The 17,304-nt window shown below is 44.9% G+C and overlaps 1 protein-coding gene across 1 annotated transcript; it reads right to left on the reverse strand.

Moving 5' to 3' along the window:
• Positions 1–3,916: 3,916 nt before the first annotated feature.
• LOC143638505 (centromere protein V-like protein 3) lies at positions 3,917–4,786 on the reverse strand. The gene has a single exon (XM_077106432.1). The coding sequence runs from the start codon at positions 4,784–4,786 to the stop codon at positions 3,917–3,919; it is 870 nt and encodes a 289-aa protein (XP_076962547.1).
• Positions 4,787–17,304: the final 12,518 nt, after the last annotated feature.

The following is a 17,304-nucleotide window of genomic DNA, read 5'->3' on the forward strand; positions in this document are numbered from 1 at the left end:
TCTGTTCAAAGCTTCTTTCCTCCAAACAAGTGTGATCCAAACTATCATGCTGGTTTTTGTGGTCACAGAGCCAAATATATGGACATATGGAATAAGAATGTTGGAGGTCTCAAAATGTCCAAAACACTAACATTTCAGATTTTTAAAAAATATTTATATTTTAGTTGTAGTTAGATGCAATATCCCTATTTTATTTAATTTTACGTGGTGCTGGGGTGGAATCCAGGGCCTTGCATATGCTAGGCAAGTGCTCTACCACAGAGCCACAACCTCAGCTCCCATTTCATACCTTTAAAGGAGGCCAAAGTCAATGGAGAGGATGCTGGGATGATGGGCAAAGACCAAGGAACAGTGAATTGCGTCAAGCGTGAAGAAGAGCTAGATCCATGAAGTGAGTTGGATCTATGCAAAAGGGGGAAAGGAGCAGAATGAGAGGGGTAGAAGTACTTGAGAACGAACGTTTCCTGCAGTCCTTAATGAATCTGGCAGGCAGTAGCTCTGGTTTTCCTTCCCTGTGCCACTTGCCAGCCTGGGATCCGTGCACTTAGTGCTTCTGTTCTCAGCCTGCTTAAAAATATGTGCTCTGATGCCAGGTGTGGTGGCACATGCACATCAGCTCAACAGCTCTGGAGGATGATGCAGGAGGATCACAAGTTCAGAGTCAGCCTAAGAATCTTAGTGAGGTCTGGTCTCAAAATAAAAAGTGAAAAGGGGCTGAGGGTGTGGCTTTGTGCTTGAACATTCCTGGGTCCAATCCCTAGTACCCTAAAGGGAAAAAATGTGCTCTGAGAGGCTTGGGTGAGAATTAATTAACGGAAGAGATTGAGGTGCTTGTTAACAGGAGAGTCTTCAGACATGCGTCACCTTTTTCATTTTCATGATTTTGAAATGATTCATTTCAAAACTGGGTGTAAAGATCAACTTACTCATCTCATTTAATGAGGTTCTATGCTATGACCAGTGATATTGATTTCCATTTGGGTTCATGATATGAATTTTCATTGTTGAGCACACTTAATTAGGAAAATACTGTATCTGTCTAGGGAAATTGAAGAAATAACACTACAATTATCAGTCAAAGCCTCTTCATATAGTACACATGGGAATTTCCTTAACTCAGACTGTCCTGGACACTTGCCAGAAAAGAACACACACTTTCTTATCAAGCTCATTCTGTAGATTCTTTTGGTAAAGGCACCAAGAATTTGTCCCTGTGTCTTTTGGGCTGTGCGGGCCCTTCTGGTCTACTGTGGAGGACACCGTAGTTCCCTCTTCTATGGTATTCTGTGAGAGAGCCAAGCAAAGTTCTTAGGAAATGACCTAGGACCTCTGATCACACGTCTTGTCATTCACTCACCCAATCACAGGTCTGATGTTGTGTGTGCTTTCTGGGGCGCTCAGACTAAGAAACCCCCATTACCTCTCCTGTGTGCACACCTAACTCAAAGTTGCATGTCTGTCTAAAAGATTGGCAACTTGGCATTATTACTGACTTACTTCATGCCGTATCCTGGAGCACTTCCCACATTGTACTTGGCCGGTGGCAAATCCTCAGTAAATGTTTGTGGTAGGAAAGAAGGAATGCATGAATGCTTAGAAGGGAGAGCAGAAGGGATGGTCGGTGCCACCGTGCAAAAGCACTCCAATATATGCTACTTCCGACAGGTGAAAGCTCCCAGTGGGAAGAGCAAGATGTATTTCCTCCATGTAGCTTTTAGCACATTGGACTGTGTGTCTTAGGGCATTGCCAAGGTCAGCTTGAAGACTGACTGAACAGCTGTTTGCCCTAACATCTTATTCTCTGTACCATCACTCACATTTGGTTTGTTCTTGCCCAGAGAAGGAGGTATAACCAGGCCTATTTTCCCTTAAGTCATCCATAAAATTGTGCATAAGCTGTATGTGAACTTTGCAAAAAGTTAGGGGTGCAGCCGTGCAGCCCCAATATAGGGAGACAGAATGACACATAACCTGCTACCTAGAAGTCCACAGGTGCAAGACTGTATTTTCTGAAAATGTCCACAGCAACATCTCCCATCTCATGTTGTTATAAATAGCGCCTGTCACCTCCCCCACTGAGAGATGTAATTCTTATTATCCCACTTGAATGTGAAAGGGCTTGTGACTCACTTCTAATCAATAGAGTATGACAGGAGTGACTCACCATGAGTTCTGAGGCTTCATCACAGGAGCTGATGCAACAATCACCTTTCTTATTGAAACCCCCACCCCTCAGGGTCTGAGTCATCACATATGAGGCCTGACTACAGAGAGGTCTGCCATGCTCAGAAGAAAACGAATGCCACCACGAGGTGAAAGTTAGGAACTCCACTTCCTGTTCCACGCCATCCTTCAGTCCTGTTCACAAGGCCACCAGGACTGTCAGTCAAGGAGCCTTCATATGAATCCAGGCATGGCAGGCCAGGCTTTTTCAAAGGGGGTCATAGACATCATATGAAAAAAGTCATTTGCCCTGTGTCCTTTCTCAGTTCCTGATTTTGAAATGCCATGCGTATACTAAACGGCTGCCATGTTATGGACTACCTTGGGGGCCATTTGTTATTGAGGCAAGAGTCACTGGGTGTGTGTGGGGGGATTAGGGGCCTAGGACAGGCCTCCACTGAAGGCACAAAGCCATCTGACCCTCCTGCACATCCTCAAACCCTAATCTCATCCTTCCTTAAGTTATTTCATTGAATTTGTTTATACTTTTCCTACCACCCCACTATAGAAGAGGACAAACAAGAGTTTTGTATGGCCCAGAGGACCTGACAGGAGTTCCCATCAGCTGAGAAGAGAAACAGGGTATTCATGGATAAGGTATCCAGTGCTCCGCACCAGGTTTGCCCTGAATATGAGAACACTGGGACTTGATCCCATCACTTAGGGAACTGCATACAAGTGACCTACCCAGTAGGTGGCAGAGACTGGATTCAAGTACAGATAGTGTTTCCCCAGAGGCTGAATGTGCAAACACTCTGCTGATACCCCTCATCCAAAATTTAGGGGACCCTGGAGAATTTTGCCTTGCTGCAGAGTGAGAGACACCACCATCTTTGACATTCACAGAGGCCCACTTTGTTCAAAAGCCCCAATTTCCCCACTGCCAAATCCTATTCTATGTAGAGATCAAGAAACACAATTTCACATTTATAAATATTTATTAATTTCTGAACACTTAACACATGTACAAGGTGGGTACTTTGAAAGATCCAAGGGGGTGGACATCCCTCTCAATCCTCTCTCCCCATCCCCCCCCCCCAGCAGTGAGTCACTAACACAAAACCCAGCAACAGAGTAGCATCATTGGAGAACTGAGTGTGATGAGGTATGTAATATCGAATTTCAAAACATGCTATTTTCAAACACACTAGATAAACAACGTGGCTGAAAGCAACAGCTTTCCCTAAGTAGTGGAAACGCGTCCACCTAAAACACAAACGCTCAGGAAACCCGGGGAGAACGTCCTGAAAGTGTTCACCAAAGTGTTGGGATGTAGCCGCCTAGCACACTAAAATGCACGTGTTGCACACAAGCCTGTTCACAATAGCACCAGAAACATACAGTACACGGGATTCCCACCAGCCATGTGGGGATCCTTCAGGACGAATGGCACAACCAAGTGATAAAAGAGATGACTTGAAAACGTGGAGACACTACTTGCTTGTTAGATATCAAGGTGATCATTGTACACAGAAGAAGGTGTGTGTGCTCAAGTTCCGGATTCAGAGAGAGTCCCTTGAACAGAACTGGAGGGGAAGGGGGAAAGAGGGACAGGTAGTTTGCACTGACACCACAGGTTTGCCAGTCTGGAAACAGATCTGGTTCACAGGGGAGAAGGATTCTTTACCCAAGTGCTGCAGGGGTTGGCTGGAGGGGCCCCCACCAGCACACTGGGTTCAGCTTGTGGCCCCAGTCACTGCTCCTCTTGGCCAGGACAGGCAGGGGCCATCTCGATGGATGCGTTCTGCATGATGTCGTCTTCCTCCTCCTCCTCTTCAGTGGCCTCCTGCGCCCAAGCTTCACCATCGACCTCCTCGATGACCATGCTGCGCACAGTGCCCGCATCCAGGCAGTGCGGGGCGACGCCATACACGCGTGGGTCGGATTCCGCAGCGTGGAAGCTCTGCACCCCGCACCTGCTGCAGAAGCTGTGCAGCGCCGGGTGCGTGTTGGACGGGTAGGTGACCATGCTCTCGGCGCCCTGCAGCAGCGTGAAGCGCTCTGCAGGGACTAGGAAGTGGCGGTGCTGCTTCTTCTTGCACAGCCTGCAGCTGCACTCCACCACGTGCAGATCCTCAGGGGCCCATGCCGCAAAGCGGACAGCGCCACAGTGGCAGCCCCCGGTGTGGTACACCAGGCCCGGGAACTCGAAGGTGTCCAACAGGAACTTGGCGGCACCCTCGCAGCTCAGGCCCCGCAGCTTGCGGAACTTCTCCCAGCGCTCGCGCTGCGCGCCCAGGTCCAGCTCACCCGGGGACTTGGCGGGGGCCGCTGGGGTGGGCATGAGCGCCCGCTGGTTCCGCAGCTGCGGCGGGAGCAGCAGATTCTTGGCGCAGGTCTCCCGGACCCGCCGCCACCAGAGCTTGCGCCGCGCCTTTCCCCGCCGCCTCTTGGCTGCCGCGCGCTCCCTGCCTTCCGCCTGGCTCCCGACCCCGACTTGGACAGCTGGGCACCGCGCGCGGCTAGTGCCCATGACCGCGACGGCTGCGCAGGTGGCTGGAGGATCCCCGGGACGCTTTTGCTTCCGCCGCTGAGCGCTGGCTCTTTGCCTTGCTCTGCCCATGGCGCCTGCAGTCTTCTGAGTGGGCGCCCACCGCCCCTCATTTCCCAGGCAGTCTCTGAGCAGCCTCATTGGCTGCACCTGCAGGATTGGCCACTTGTTGAGTGTGATGTCAAGAGACCCTTCCCTTGACCCTATCAAAACAGCCTCTGCTCCCTGAGAGACTCAATGGGAAGGAGGTGGTTCAGCAGACACGTGTGGGGTCCCCCAGGGCTTCTGGGCACAGGGAGGAGTATTCAGCTCTCCAAACTCTAGCACTCATTTAGAGTCAGTTACACCAAACTCGGAACCAAAATATGGTCATGATTTCTCCCACAGGGACCAAAGAGAGCCCCCCAGGGAGACACAGGTGGTCTCAACCCCACCAGCTGGGTGTGAAGGAGAGGGGCCAGATAGGGGAAGACTTTTTTTTTGCTGTCTGCCTGCAGGGTGGGATCTGTCTGCCTCTACTAGTTTTCCTTGCGATGGGGTCTGTTTTCATATGACTGTACCATTTCAGCTTTGTAGATTCATGTGTGCATGATGTGGCTGTCTGAACTCTCTTTCAATGCATTGACCTATACTGTTGAAGTGCAAATGAACCTCTTGCAAACATGATGTGAAATTAGGTCGGTTTTGACAGACTTGGCCCATATCAGCCTTAATTCTAAATGATGGGTTTAGCTCAGTCACCTGATGATATTTGCTCCAATGCCAGTGTCTAAGTCCCTCCATTGGTTTCTTTGCTTTCCTCTGTATCTCATCCCTCTTTCAATCCCTCTCCTTCTTTTCTCTGGTTTACTGGAACACTTTATGGGGTTTGTCTTTGTTTTTTAATCACGTTTGAGTGTGTGGCTGTTGAATATTTTGTCAGGGTTTGCCCTGGCCTTGACTTGACTGAGTCCTCAATCCACAGTCAGTTGACCTATGGAAATCAGAGGTCCATTGGGGATGTGGGCCTCCCTCACTGGTGAACAAAATAGTCTCAGTCGTAGGTTGGGTGTGTCATGTGGGTTTTGGTCATTCACAATTCACAAGGAAAAGGCTCACCTAAGGTCTGTCCCTTGGGGATGCTTCTTCTACTGCTCTTGATTCATTCCTCTTACTCTTAGCTGCCTCCTTTCATGATTTCCTTTCCTGTTTCAGCACACAACTCAGTCACTCTTTCTGCACATCCTTTGCTTTCCGCTTCCTGTCTTGGCTTCCCATTCAGGCCCAAAAGAGTATGCTTGCATGTGAAATTCTCCTTCGACAGTACTGTTTTTCCAACAGGTGAAAATGGTTTTGTCACGTCCTAATAGACCCCAGAGCTCCATGAGAAATCTGCAGTGCTTCAACTCAGTGTCACCGCCCCTCATCAATGTGTCATTTTTGTTCTTGTCCCTTTCAGTGTTAGTAGGAATTTCAATAGATGAACTTTGATATATCTCACCATGGGTTCATCTACACATGTCAGTGTGTAGTTCATTTATTTGTTTTGTATGTTCTTCCCCAAATTTTGGACATTTCCAGCCGCAAATTTCTTGTGTGTCTCTCTTTTTCAAAATCAGTGGTAGAAATTTATGAGGAAATATAGCCCAATATTGTCAATTTCATATGTGGCCAACATGAAATAACTACTTAAGTATACATTTTTTGGTAGGAACCCTACAAAAGTCTCTCTGTATTTTAAGATCTCAGTTCTAACCAGCCACATTGCAGGTGCTCAGTAGCCTCCTGTGACAAATGGCTGCCCAAAGGTAAAAGCACCTCTCAGGGCTCTGATGCCACTGACCCCAGGGACGTCAGGCTCTGAAACCTCCTTTTCAGTCTGAGGTGAGAAACACGCCCGCCTACCAGCATCTGCCCTGGGCCGAGGTTGGGCAGAGATGGTGTACTGAGAGACAAGCAGCAGGCTGCCAGAAGGCAGTGTCCTAAGCAGCCTGTGTTTCTTACAATGCTCTTTCAGCTACATCTCCTTCTCTGGAAGTTTGACGGTGGGATGTTAAAATTCAGTTGCCATCCTAAATTCTTTGAGGGTCTGCTCACTTGTTCATTCAGTCTATATCTTTATGGTTAAGATAGAGGAACTCTACTGATCAGACCACAAGTGTACAAATAGGATCTTCCTTATCTCTATCCCACTGTTGGGCCAATCCAGCGATGTTTCCAAATTTCCATGACTGCATTTCCTCTGTTCCTTAATTTCTGTCAAAAAATTCTGTTTATTACTGAGTTCCTTATATTCCCGCCACATCCCTCTAGACTCTTTGTAATTGGTTTAGGAAGTACTTTTATGACGGGTTCTTTAAAATGTTTGTCAGGCCAGTGCCACATCTGATTCTGCTCTATGCTGGTACCAGTGAATAGTGTTTTCTCATTAGACTGGCAATGTCCCTTATTCTTGATATAAGGGGTCATTTCGTCTTCTCTTCAAGATATTTCAGCTATTGCATCAGGAGTCATTGTATATGGAGCCTCATTGAATCTTTTAATTTTGAAGCCAGAAGCCTTCTTTACTACTAGCTTGCAGGTCCAGGCCTCCATGTTTAGGTTCAGGCTCCTTAGAAACATAGTGATCAGAGATTTTGCAGTGGCATTCTTGTGTGATTTCTTCTTGTGGTGGCTCTGGGGGCTCCAACTCTTCCCTGGTGGTGGTTACCCAGAGGCAGAAGGAACCAGAGTGCAAGCATTATTCCTGGTCTCTCGATTCTAACAATTTGAGTCTTTTTCAGTTCCAAGAACCCAGCCAGGCCACCACAATATATTTAACTTTCCTGTTGCTTTCAGCTCCTCTTGTCTGTGACCATTGCCCAGTTGTTGCTCACTTTATATGCTTGAGAGTACTGAGGGTGACTCCGAAGGCCCTTTGAAGCGTATCCTCCATGAGGATATCTTGAAGTTTGGCTCATGAGTGAACTGATGTGAGTTGTGGGAGAAACACGGCAACAGCAAAAAGCCATTGCTGTCTGATCCTACAAGGGTGCATACTATCCACATAAGTTTTCAGTGTTGAACTCGACTTTGGTCACCTGGCTGAAGTAGAGTTTGCCAGATGCGTCCAAAGTGAGGTTATCCTTGAAGGTTTCCACACTGTGCTCTTGGAGAGGAAATCTTTGAGAACAGGTCACAGGTAACCCGTGTGGACCTGGTACACACATCCTTTGGAATTGTGCTGTGTGGAAAATCTAACCCTGCTCCTCCATTTATGCTTCTTGTTTATCAAATCATTCTTTTATATCATGGTTTCTCTTCTGATGACTGTTTATTTTGTACTTTCAAAGGTTATGAACCAACCGATGACTATTTCTCCTTTTGCTAACATTTTCAAGTCATGAGCAACAGGAGCCCCTTCGGTGCCTCCGTGATTATGTGGATGTCTTCCTGCAGTTGTGGTAACTTTTTGGGTCATTCTTTGCTCTTTGACTTATCTTGTGCATCACACATTTACATGTGTTTCAGGCTCCTCCTCCTCCTCCTCCCCCTTCTCCTCTTCTTCTTTTTTATTTTAAAATATTTTTGTAGTTGTAGATGGACAGAATACTATTATTTAATTGTTTATGTTTACCCAGTGCTGAGGATTGAACCCTGTGCCTCCCGTGTGCTGTGGTCCTACACTTGTCCAAGTTTCTTGACTCAGACATTTCTCCATTTCTTCATCACTAGTCATTAGAAAGTGGTGTTAGAAACTCGAAAGTGAGCATCAGCCAGGCTTGTTCTAACTTGGGTGTAGTGTTTTTCTAGGCTATTGCAGCTGAAAGAAGCAAATCTCCGTGTGCCTACTAACCCATGTGTACACACATTGCTATGAATATCATATTAGATATTATCTTCAGCATCTATAGTAAGCTTAATGGAAATCCAAGCCCATCTCCCCAGTTCTATTCCATGACGACTTGCAGAAATCTTGCTTCTGCCACTTTGTTATGGGTACCTCCTTCCAGCAGTAAGAATTCTGCCTCCCCCCATCCACCGTCCATTTCCGTAGTCATTTCATTCCAGTGTACATGTGCAAGTACCCGGATTGGTTAACCTGTATTTCCATGGGCAGTAGGTTAGTTCATTGGAGTGCAACAGGTTTATTATGGTAATGATGACTATTTTGACACTGGGGTGTTTTATCACTGAGTCAGATCCCCAGTCCTCTTCCTTTGGAGCCAGGTTCTCACTGTGTTGCTTTGGACCTCACCAAGTTACTGAGGCTGCCCTCAAACTTGGGATCCTACTGTCACAGCCTCCTAAGTCACTGGGATTATGGGTCCACGTGGACCACCATGCCTGCACAACAGATTTGGTTGCCATTCGCCGTCTTGCAAACTAATTTCTCCTCTGAAGTTACTTAGGTGAGCCCTGTTTTACTCAGAGCCCTCAGTGACTTGTTTTTCTTCTCTTTTGCCATGTGTTTGTAATATGGCTAGGTTTATTTGGAACATTCTGCAGTCCAGCCTCATCCACCAAATCTTCTTAATGCTGTCTTAAGCTTTCAGATTAAAAACATATTCTTTATGGTTCCTTCCTTTATATTGGTTAAAGTGAGGTTTTGGCCCAGGAATATGCTCTTCCTTTGTGAATGCTCCACGTGAGCTTGAGAGGATTTCCATCCCACAGGTGTTGGTTGGGTGGAGTATTCTGTACAACGAGATCCAGTTGGCTGACACTGCTGTTCGGATTTGTGTATCTTTTCTAGTCAGCTGTCTGCTTGATTTGCTGATTATTGATAGAGGCGTGTTGAAATCTCTCACTTCCCTGGTGGATTTCTCCTTGGACGACTTTCAGATTTTGCCTCCCATACTTGACACCGTGCTGCTGGGGGCATACACATTTTAGGATGGTCATATCCTCTTGGAGGATTGATCTCTTAAATCACTAGGTAATGCCCCTGGCCATTTTCCTTGCTCCACTGTCTGCTTTGTCTGAAATTGACACTGTTTCTGTCTTTGAATTAGCCTAAGTGGTGTAAACCTTTCTTCACCCCTTAACTTCTAAGCCATCTGAATCATTCTGTCGAATGTGACTGCCTCAAGCACCAATTATAGGTGGCTTTTCAATCCACTCTGAATATCTCTGTCTTTAATGGCGGTTATTAGACCATCTCTGTTTAAAGTGATTGTATCGTGTACATCCTCCAGCCTGAAATCCTAATAGGAATAAGATATGTTCCTTGTTTGTATAAATACATCAGAATAGATTCTACTCTCCTGCGTAAGTACAAAGAACAATTCAAATAAAAAACTTTTAAAGTCCTCAAAACAAACATAAAGTGATTGTTGATTCAAGTGGGTTCATATCAATTGTACTTATTGGCAATTATCTTGTGTGTTCCCTGCATTGCTTCTTTGCTTCTTGTTGCCCCTCTTTGTCTCACCCTTCTTGTTTTACCTGAGCCTCACATTGGATTCCAACATCTTCTCCCTTAGCACACTGCTGTTGCAGCTTTCAAACTTGATTCTTAAGGTTTCCATAGACTTTCCAATACACCTATGGCCCCAACTCCACATTCCAGGAACACTCCACAGCCCTCCATTGCTCCTGATGTTCACGTCACAATATTGACAGTGTATGGAGTGCTGGAATCACTCCATACCGTGTCAATATTGCATCGAGCGTTTCTCGGTTAGACCCTGCTAGGATGAGCAATATGAACAAAAGCCATTGGCATCTATTTGTTCCTTTACTGACTGCCATCCTTTCTTCATGTTAATGCAAGTTTCTGATTTGTTTTCTTCCTTCTCTGTGTTTGTAGGATTCTTCCAGGGAGGCATTCCTGTAAATTAAGTAGCTCAGTTTTTACTTCTCAGAGAATGTATCTTATTTCTTATTCACTTTTCCATGATAATTTTCCAGATGCAGAATTTTAGGTAGGGGATTTTTTTTCCCTGAATGAACACTAAATATTTGAGCCTACTCTGTTTCTTTACATGGCTTCTATAATTCTATTCCAAGTACCTCAATAAGTTAGGGGATTTTAAGCCCTGGAATGTTCTTTCAAGATCTTCCTTTGGTCTTCAGTTGTCTGCAGTTTGAACATCATACGCCTAGGCTGGGTTTTGTGTTTGTGTGTGTGTGTGTGAGTGTGTGCACATATGCCTTCATGATTATTCCGTATGTATGCTGCTGGATCTTTGCAGACATTTCTGAGTCTAAGGCTTGGAGTCTGTCTTACATTTTGACAGTTCCAAGCTTTTTGCTTCTAATAATTCTTCTTCTCTGTTGTCTGTCTTCTTTGTCTTCCTACATTTAAGATGAATATGTCAAACGTTTTGTAGGATTTGTTTTCATTTCCTGTGCTGGGGACACACACCGGGCCTCAATCATGTTAGGTAAATGCTCTCCTCTGAACTACACCTCCAGCCCCATGAAGTGCAGTTTTCACATGGTGGGATGCACCGTTTCAGTTCCCTTCATCTTTTTCTCTTTGCACTTCACTTTTGGAAGTTTCTGTGGGCCTGTGACCTACCCTTAATCTCAACGATCTTTTCCTTGATTGGGCTGCTTCTCCTAATGAACCCCTGACAGACACCATTCATGAACTGTACACCACTGTTTGTTTTTCAGTACTTACTGTGAATTCTTTCTCGGAATTTCCACCTTTCTCCTTACATCACCCTCCTGCTCGTGCAAGTTGTCTTTTTTCTCTGAGGACGCTGAGCATGATAGTCATCCTTATTTTCAACTCCCCCTTTGACCATTTTGGTACCTGTGAGCCAGGTTAGACTGGATTTAAGGCATGTTTTCTCTCCTCATTCTCTATTTTTACCTGGTTTCTGCTTTCCACCTTGTTTGTTGTTCTTGTTTTGTTTTGTTTGTGTGTGGGCAGGAGGAGACCTCTTCTACTGGGTAGTAGGACCTGAATGAAATGGTGATCCCCTGGGAACAGTTCTGTTAATCTTGCAGGGAGATGGGCTGCCCTTGATGGTTGCTAAAGCTGTAAGTACCAGAGGCTTCCAATTTCCTGCCTTTTTCTGCCCCTCTTAAGTTTGATCAGCCTAAAGTACTCCTGCTCCGAATGTTTGTTTTGTAGCACTTCAGGCAATGTTCAATGCAATTTCCTTGTCACCATGTTGATGTGGAGGTAGGCTGTGGGGGAGGGAGGGAATTTTACAGCTGTGTGACTGAATCTCTGGCATTGTTGGGGCTGTGGCTCTGGGATATGACCTTCACAGGTGTTTCTCTAGTGGCATTTCCTTCACCTTCTCTCCTCTGTCCCTCCCCTGACTGCAGTATTCCCAATCATTTACTGCAGACTCACTATTTTTCCCTTAGTTGGACCAGAAGTATAGAGGTGACTCAGGTGGGCAGAGTACCTAGGATAAGGCTCTGCCAAAGTTATTTCCTTAGAGAGTTAACCTTTGTCTTGAAGAGGAGTCTCCAGGAGTATCTGGCAGTGATGGCTCCACCCATCTCCCTGTGGGGAGTGGGGGGAGCGCTAAGGGGATAGTGACTAGCACCCCTTTGCCAAGTCATTCCAGCTCTAGAGCTAACACCCCTGAATATGTGGATATTCAGCCTAAAGCAATTCTTCCAGTTTACCATTTACCGTGTGCACGCACACATCATATGCTATGAATTGCTGTCAGTTCCTGAGAGCACACGCCTCTGATCTGATCCAGGTGTGGAGATCTCAACTCTGGCACTCTGGTCATGAAAATATCTCAGGATCCAAGGTACTGGTTTGCCCTGTCACCTCAGTTCCCTGATGAGTCCAGAAATGGCACAGGTTCAGTTTCTGCTGGTAAGGATAGAATTGCTGTTTTGTTGCCTCTCTGAATGTTGGAGGTGAACTAGAATTCCCATCTGTTCTCACTCTGCAGTGTCCCTCAATCGGCATGCTCCCATGAATCACAACTTTGATGTCTAGTACCAACAAAGATTAAGCATATAAAAGCTGAAAATCATTGTATTGGGGATCAAAGACATGGCAATTTGGGAGTTGCGGGTTAGAGATCAAGTGCAATTCTCAATCTATTCTAATATTAATATTAAACTATAAAAAATATATTTATGCTTTTAGAAATTTAAAAATAGGTGATGCATTATATGTAGTAATCATCTAGGAATTTTATGTGGCAAAAACACGGAAGTGCTGAGCACAATTTGAAGATGAAATAATGCTCTCCAATACATAATTGCTAAAAGAGTTATTACCTCTTGCTTGAGGATGTCAGTTGTCACAATGAGTTTATCAATATTCATGTGTTGCCCATGATCTAAATAGGTTTCAACACTTCCTGTTCGGTGTGCTAGTATGAACACTGGCCACTTCCGATCCTAGGTAATGAAAGAAAGAGAGGGCACCACATTTCCATTTCACAGATGAAGAAACTAAAGATAAAAGGCAGCAAGGGACAGACGTGGTGGCACACACCTGTAATCCCAGAAGCTCTGGAGGCTGAGGCAAGAGGATCACAAGTTCAAAGCCAGACTCACTGGGCAACTCAGTGAGACCCTGTCTCCAAAGAAAATACAAAATAGGGCTAGGGATGTGGCTCCCCAGTGGTCCAGTGCCCCTGAGTTCAATCCCTGGAACACCCACCACCCAAAAACAGGAAGAAGGAAGGAAGGAAACTGCCAAAAATGAAACAGGATGGGGCTGGGGTTATAGCTCAGCAACGGAGCGCTTGCCTCGCACATGTGAGGCACTGTGTTCGATCCTCAGCACCACATAAAAATAAAGAAAATAAATAAAGATATTGTGTCCATATTTTTTAAAATCTTTAAAAAAAGCAGGAAGCAGGGAGTTGATCTGGGAGAGTCTCCCAAGGCCCTTTGGTATAGGCATACATGTTCTTGCCCATATATTTCTCTGTCTTTCCTAGAATGCACTTTTGAGTAGTCAGAGCTTTCTCAGAAAACGGTGTTGCGTTTTTCTGCCAGGCTCAGTCAGCAGATTTCCAGAGGAAAGGGCAAGCAGAGGTGAATGAACACAAGCAACCAATTGTTTTCAGAAGTCACAAATTCTTGAGCCTTATTCAACTGATTTGAAGCTTGAAAGGGGATAGAAATCCCCAATCCATGCAGGGAAGGCTGTCTGATCACTCACACTAACACCTGGGAAGGAGCACGCAGAGAAAAGCCCAGAAACTCACATGGTTCTGTATGTGTGAGCATGTTCACACAAGTTCACACGTGTGCACGCACACATCAAAATTAGATTCTATCTCACTTAGGAACATAGATTTAATTTCCCATCCATATAGTTTGAGTGTGTCAATACCAACCATATATAGAAAATCTACAGCTGTGTTTTGTTTGTTTGTTTTATTTTTTCAGTTATGAGACCATGGTGTCATATTATGGAATTGCTTAATATTGCTTAATCCATCATTGCAGTAGGTCAAAGGTGAAAAGCCCTCTCATCTGAAATGGTGGGAGAATAAAAATACTGAAGCAACTCAATCCATCTTCGATAGACTCTCTTCAGTACTTGTTCTTTTCAACTTAATTTGCCCTAGGTTGGTAGAATGATGTTAAAAACCCTTGAGCTGGGTTTGTGGCTCAGCGGTAGAGAGCTTACCCAGCACATGTGAGGCCCTGGGTTCCATCCTCAGCACCACATGAAAATAAATAAATAAAATATAGGTATTGTGTCTAACTACAACTAAAAAGTAAATATTTTTTTAAAAAAAATCCTTGAGTATCAGCTACCCATGGGCACCCCTTATCTGAAGCTCCTATCCCCATATGTTGTGGGATTCATATAGCATACTTTACAGGAGAACAACAGCAGGGTATGGAGTAGAAATGCTAAATCTAATAAAGCACGGTTTCTGCAGTAAAACATAACTATTCATGCCAGAAGGATAAGTTCAAATCGCAAACAGAATCATGTCACCTCACGTCAGGTGTTATAGAAAACGACTCTGGAGAAATAATTGCTTTTCACAGCATACATGATTTTGAATGTGAAGGGTATTTCTGTCTATTGTTTCTGTATTTTATCCCATTTTTCTGTCTTTGTTAAAACGTAGTTCACTGACATAAAATACATTCAAAGATGGGAGTGTGGGACTGGGGATATAGCTCAGTCGGTAATATGAAGGGACACAAAATTGGTGGTGTTTCACCAAGGAAACACATGCCTGTAGGTATACAAAGCAAACACAGGCATGCAACCACCACCACAACCAAGATAGAGAAAACTCCTGGTACCCCTGATACCTATGATATGCCTTTAACTGGCCATTGTCCTTGAAATTGAACTGCTTTTCTGACGTTGGTCACTACAGACGTTTTGTCTTTTTAAAAGATTTATAGAAACAGAATTCTATATTGTGAGGGGGAGTATGGAAGGAATAGACGGACTCTAGATAGGGCATAGGGGAGCGAGGGGAAGGGAGGGGGCAGGGTGTTGGCAAGGATGGTGGAATGTGATGGACATCCTTATCCAAAGTACATGTGGAAAGACAGGGATTGGTGTGAATATACTATATACAACCAGAAATATGAAAAACCGTGCTATATAAGTGTAATAAGAATTGTAATACATTCCACTGTCATTTATTTTTAAAAAATCAATTTAAACAATAATTCTACATCGTGGACATTTTTATGCCTGGCTTCTTCTTCTCAATACTCTGATTTTGAGATCTACCCATATCACTGCACGTAGGGGCATTTGCTTGTTTCATTACTCTCTAGTATTGTATACCATGGATAGACCACAAATTTATTTCAACTGTTGGTAAACATTCACATGATTTCCAGGTAGTTACCCTCATCCACTATCATGCTGTGAATGTTTGTTAATGTCTTTTGGCAATGTGTTGATGCAGTTCAATTGCACGTGGACTGGATTGTATGGTAGCCAGAATTCTGTGATGATTCCAAGTGACTGTTGTCTTTATATAATGCCCTCCCGTGGAGCTGACCCTGAACCTGCACATGTGGCCAGATATCACACCTATGATGACATTACTTTATAGAAACCAGGATGCTGCAGATGTAAGTAAACTCACAAGTCAGTTGCTCTAAAGAGAGGGATATTATAAGTGTATGCCAGACCTAATCAGATGAGTATATAGAAGGGCCTAGGTCCTAGCTGAGGAAGTGAGACAGAGAGAGAGAGGGAGAGATGATGGCGGGGCACATAGAGACAGCTATTTAGATCATAAGAGAATATTAGCAGGGTCCACATGGCAAGGAGAGTACAGCCTGCAAGAGAACGGAGGCCTTTGTCCTACAGCTACAGGGACCTGAATTCAGCTGTTAATGTGGGTGAGTCTAGAAGGGCTTCTTCCCCAGAACCTCCAGAAAGGAACCCAGCCAGTCCAACACCACCCCACATCCTGCATTCTGAGACATGAAAACAGGCAGGCTGTGTGCTAATGTCTGACCTATGCAACTGTGAGCTGGTGAGTGGCAGATTCAGCTGCTGAGTGCTGTAGTGAATGGGAAACCTGTGGAGAGTCTGGTCCCTGGATGTAGGGTGCTGCCATGGTGGACCTGGAACTGAAGTAGGACAGGACTCTGGAACCAGGTGTTGAGTGAAGCCTGGGAGAATTTCTAGGTGCATGATAGAGAAAGCCTGAGTTGCCTTGAGAAAGAGGGAATGTTTTAGGGAAACCCCAAACTCCCTCAGAGAAAGCCAGAACACAACTCTTAATGGATTGTTGTTTTGCATCTGCACTCTTGGGAGGTTTCTGAGCTGGGGGTGGCAGCAGAAGCTAGAGAGATATTATTGGAAACCATAAAAGGAAGATCTTCATCATTCACTGGCAGAATTCTTAGCAGGACCACATCCCCTAGATGGGTGGTAGCTGAATCTGAACATGGTGAGCCTGGCTATAGGGCTGAGGAGACTTCCAAGCAAGGTGTTGAAGGAGCACCTGGCTTCTTCTTGCGGAGACAGAGGGATGTGAGAGGGGAAAGATCAACTGTGAAACACAAGGAACCAGGACTTTGTGATGTTCACAATTCTCAGCCTATCTAGAGGTGGGGGAACACTACCATGAAGGGTTTGCTTCTGAAAGTGTGCCATGGGGAGAAAGCAGACGGTTTGGCTGTACAAACTTTTGCTGAGATCTCAGAAAGACCAAACATTCAGAGTATCCAGTCCCACAAAACCTCTCGAGAGACTAAATGTGTGTCTCACAGATGTTCTTATCTATACTGAACACCTCTGGGAAGCTTAAAGTTGTTGTTCCTCAGCCATCTCAGCAGGACCCTAAATATAGAAGGGATTCTTTTTGCCAAATCTGTGATGGGGACTTTCATGTGAATGCCAGCAAAATCCACACAAACTCCCACATGTTTCTTGAGAAACTTCAAGCAGCAGAAATACTGCCAGGTTCAACTTTATGGGAAAGCCAGAGTACAACATGCATACAAGTGTAGGACCCTAAAGATGTACTCACAGGGAGTATTTTGATAGTGTATTCAGGGACAAACATCTTGTTTTCTTTCATAAACATTGAAGGATGATTTGAGTTTAAGAACTAATGACCCCAAAGTATATAGAACAGTCACTGGGGATTATTTCAGTCTTGGAGACTTTATCAAAGAATTCTGGCTGGTGTTTCCCATATGATTTCTAATGTGCTTCATAATTCTAACTCATGCAGCAG

This window comes from Callospermophilus lateralis, chromosome X, assembly GCF_048772815.1.
Source record: "Callospermophilus lateralis isolate mCalLat2 chromosome X, mCalLat2.hap1, whole genome shotgun sequence".
Lineage (NCBI taxonomy): Eukaryota > Metazoa > Chordata > Mammalia > Rodentia > Sciuridae > Callospermophilus > Callospermophilus lateralis.

What these genes read in the sequence shown, in the direction of transcription:
- LOC143638505 (XM_077106432.1), bottom strand. Translation starts at nt 4,786, where the DNA reads ATGGGCAGAGCAAGGCAAAGAGCCAGCGCTCAGCGGCGGAAGCAAAAG.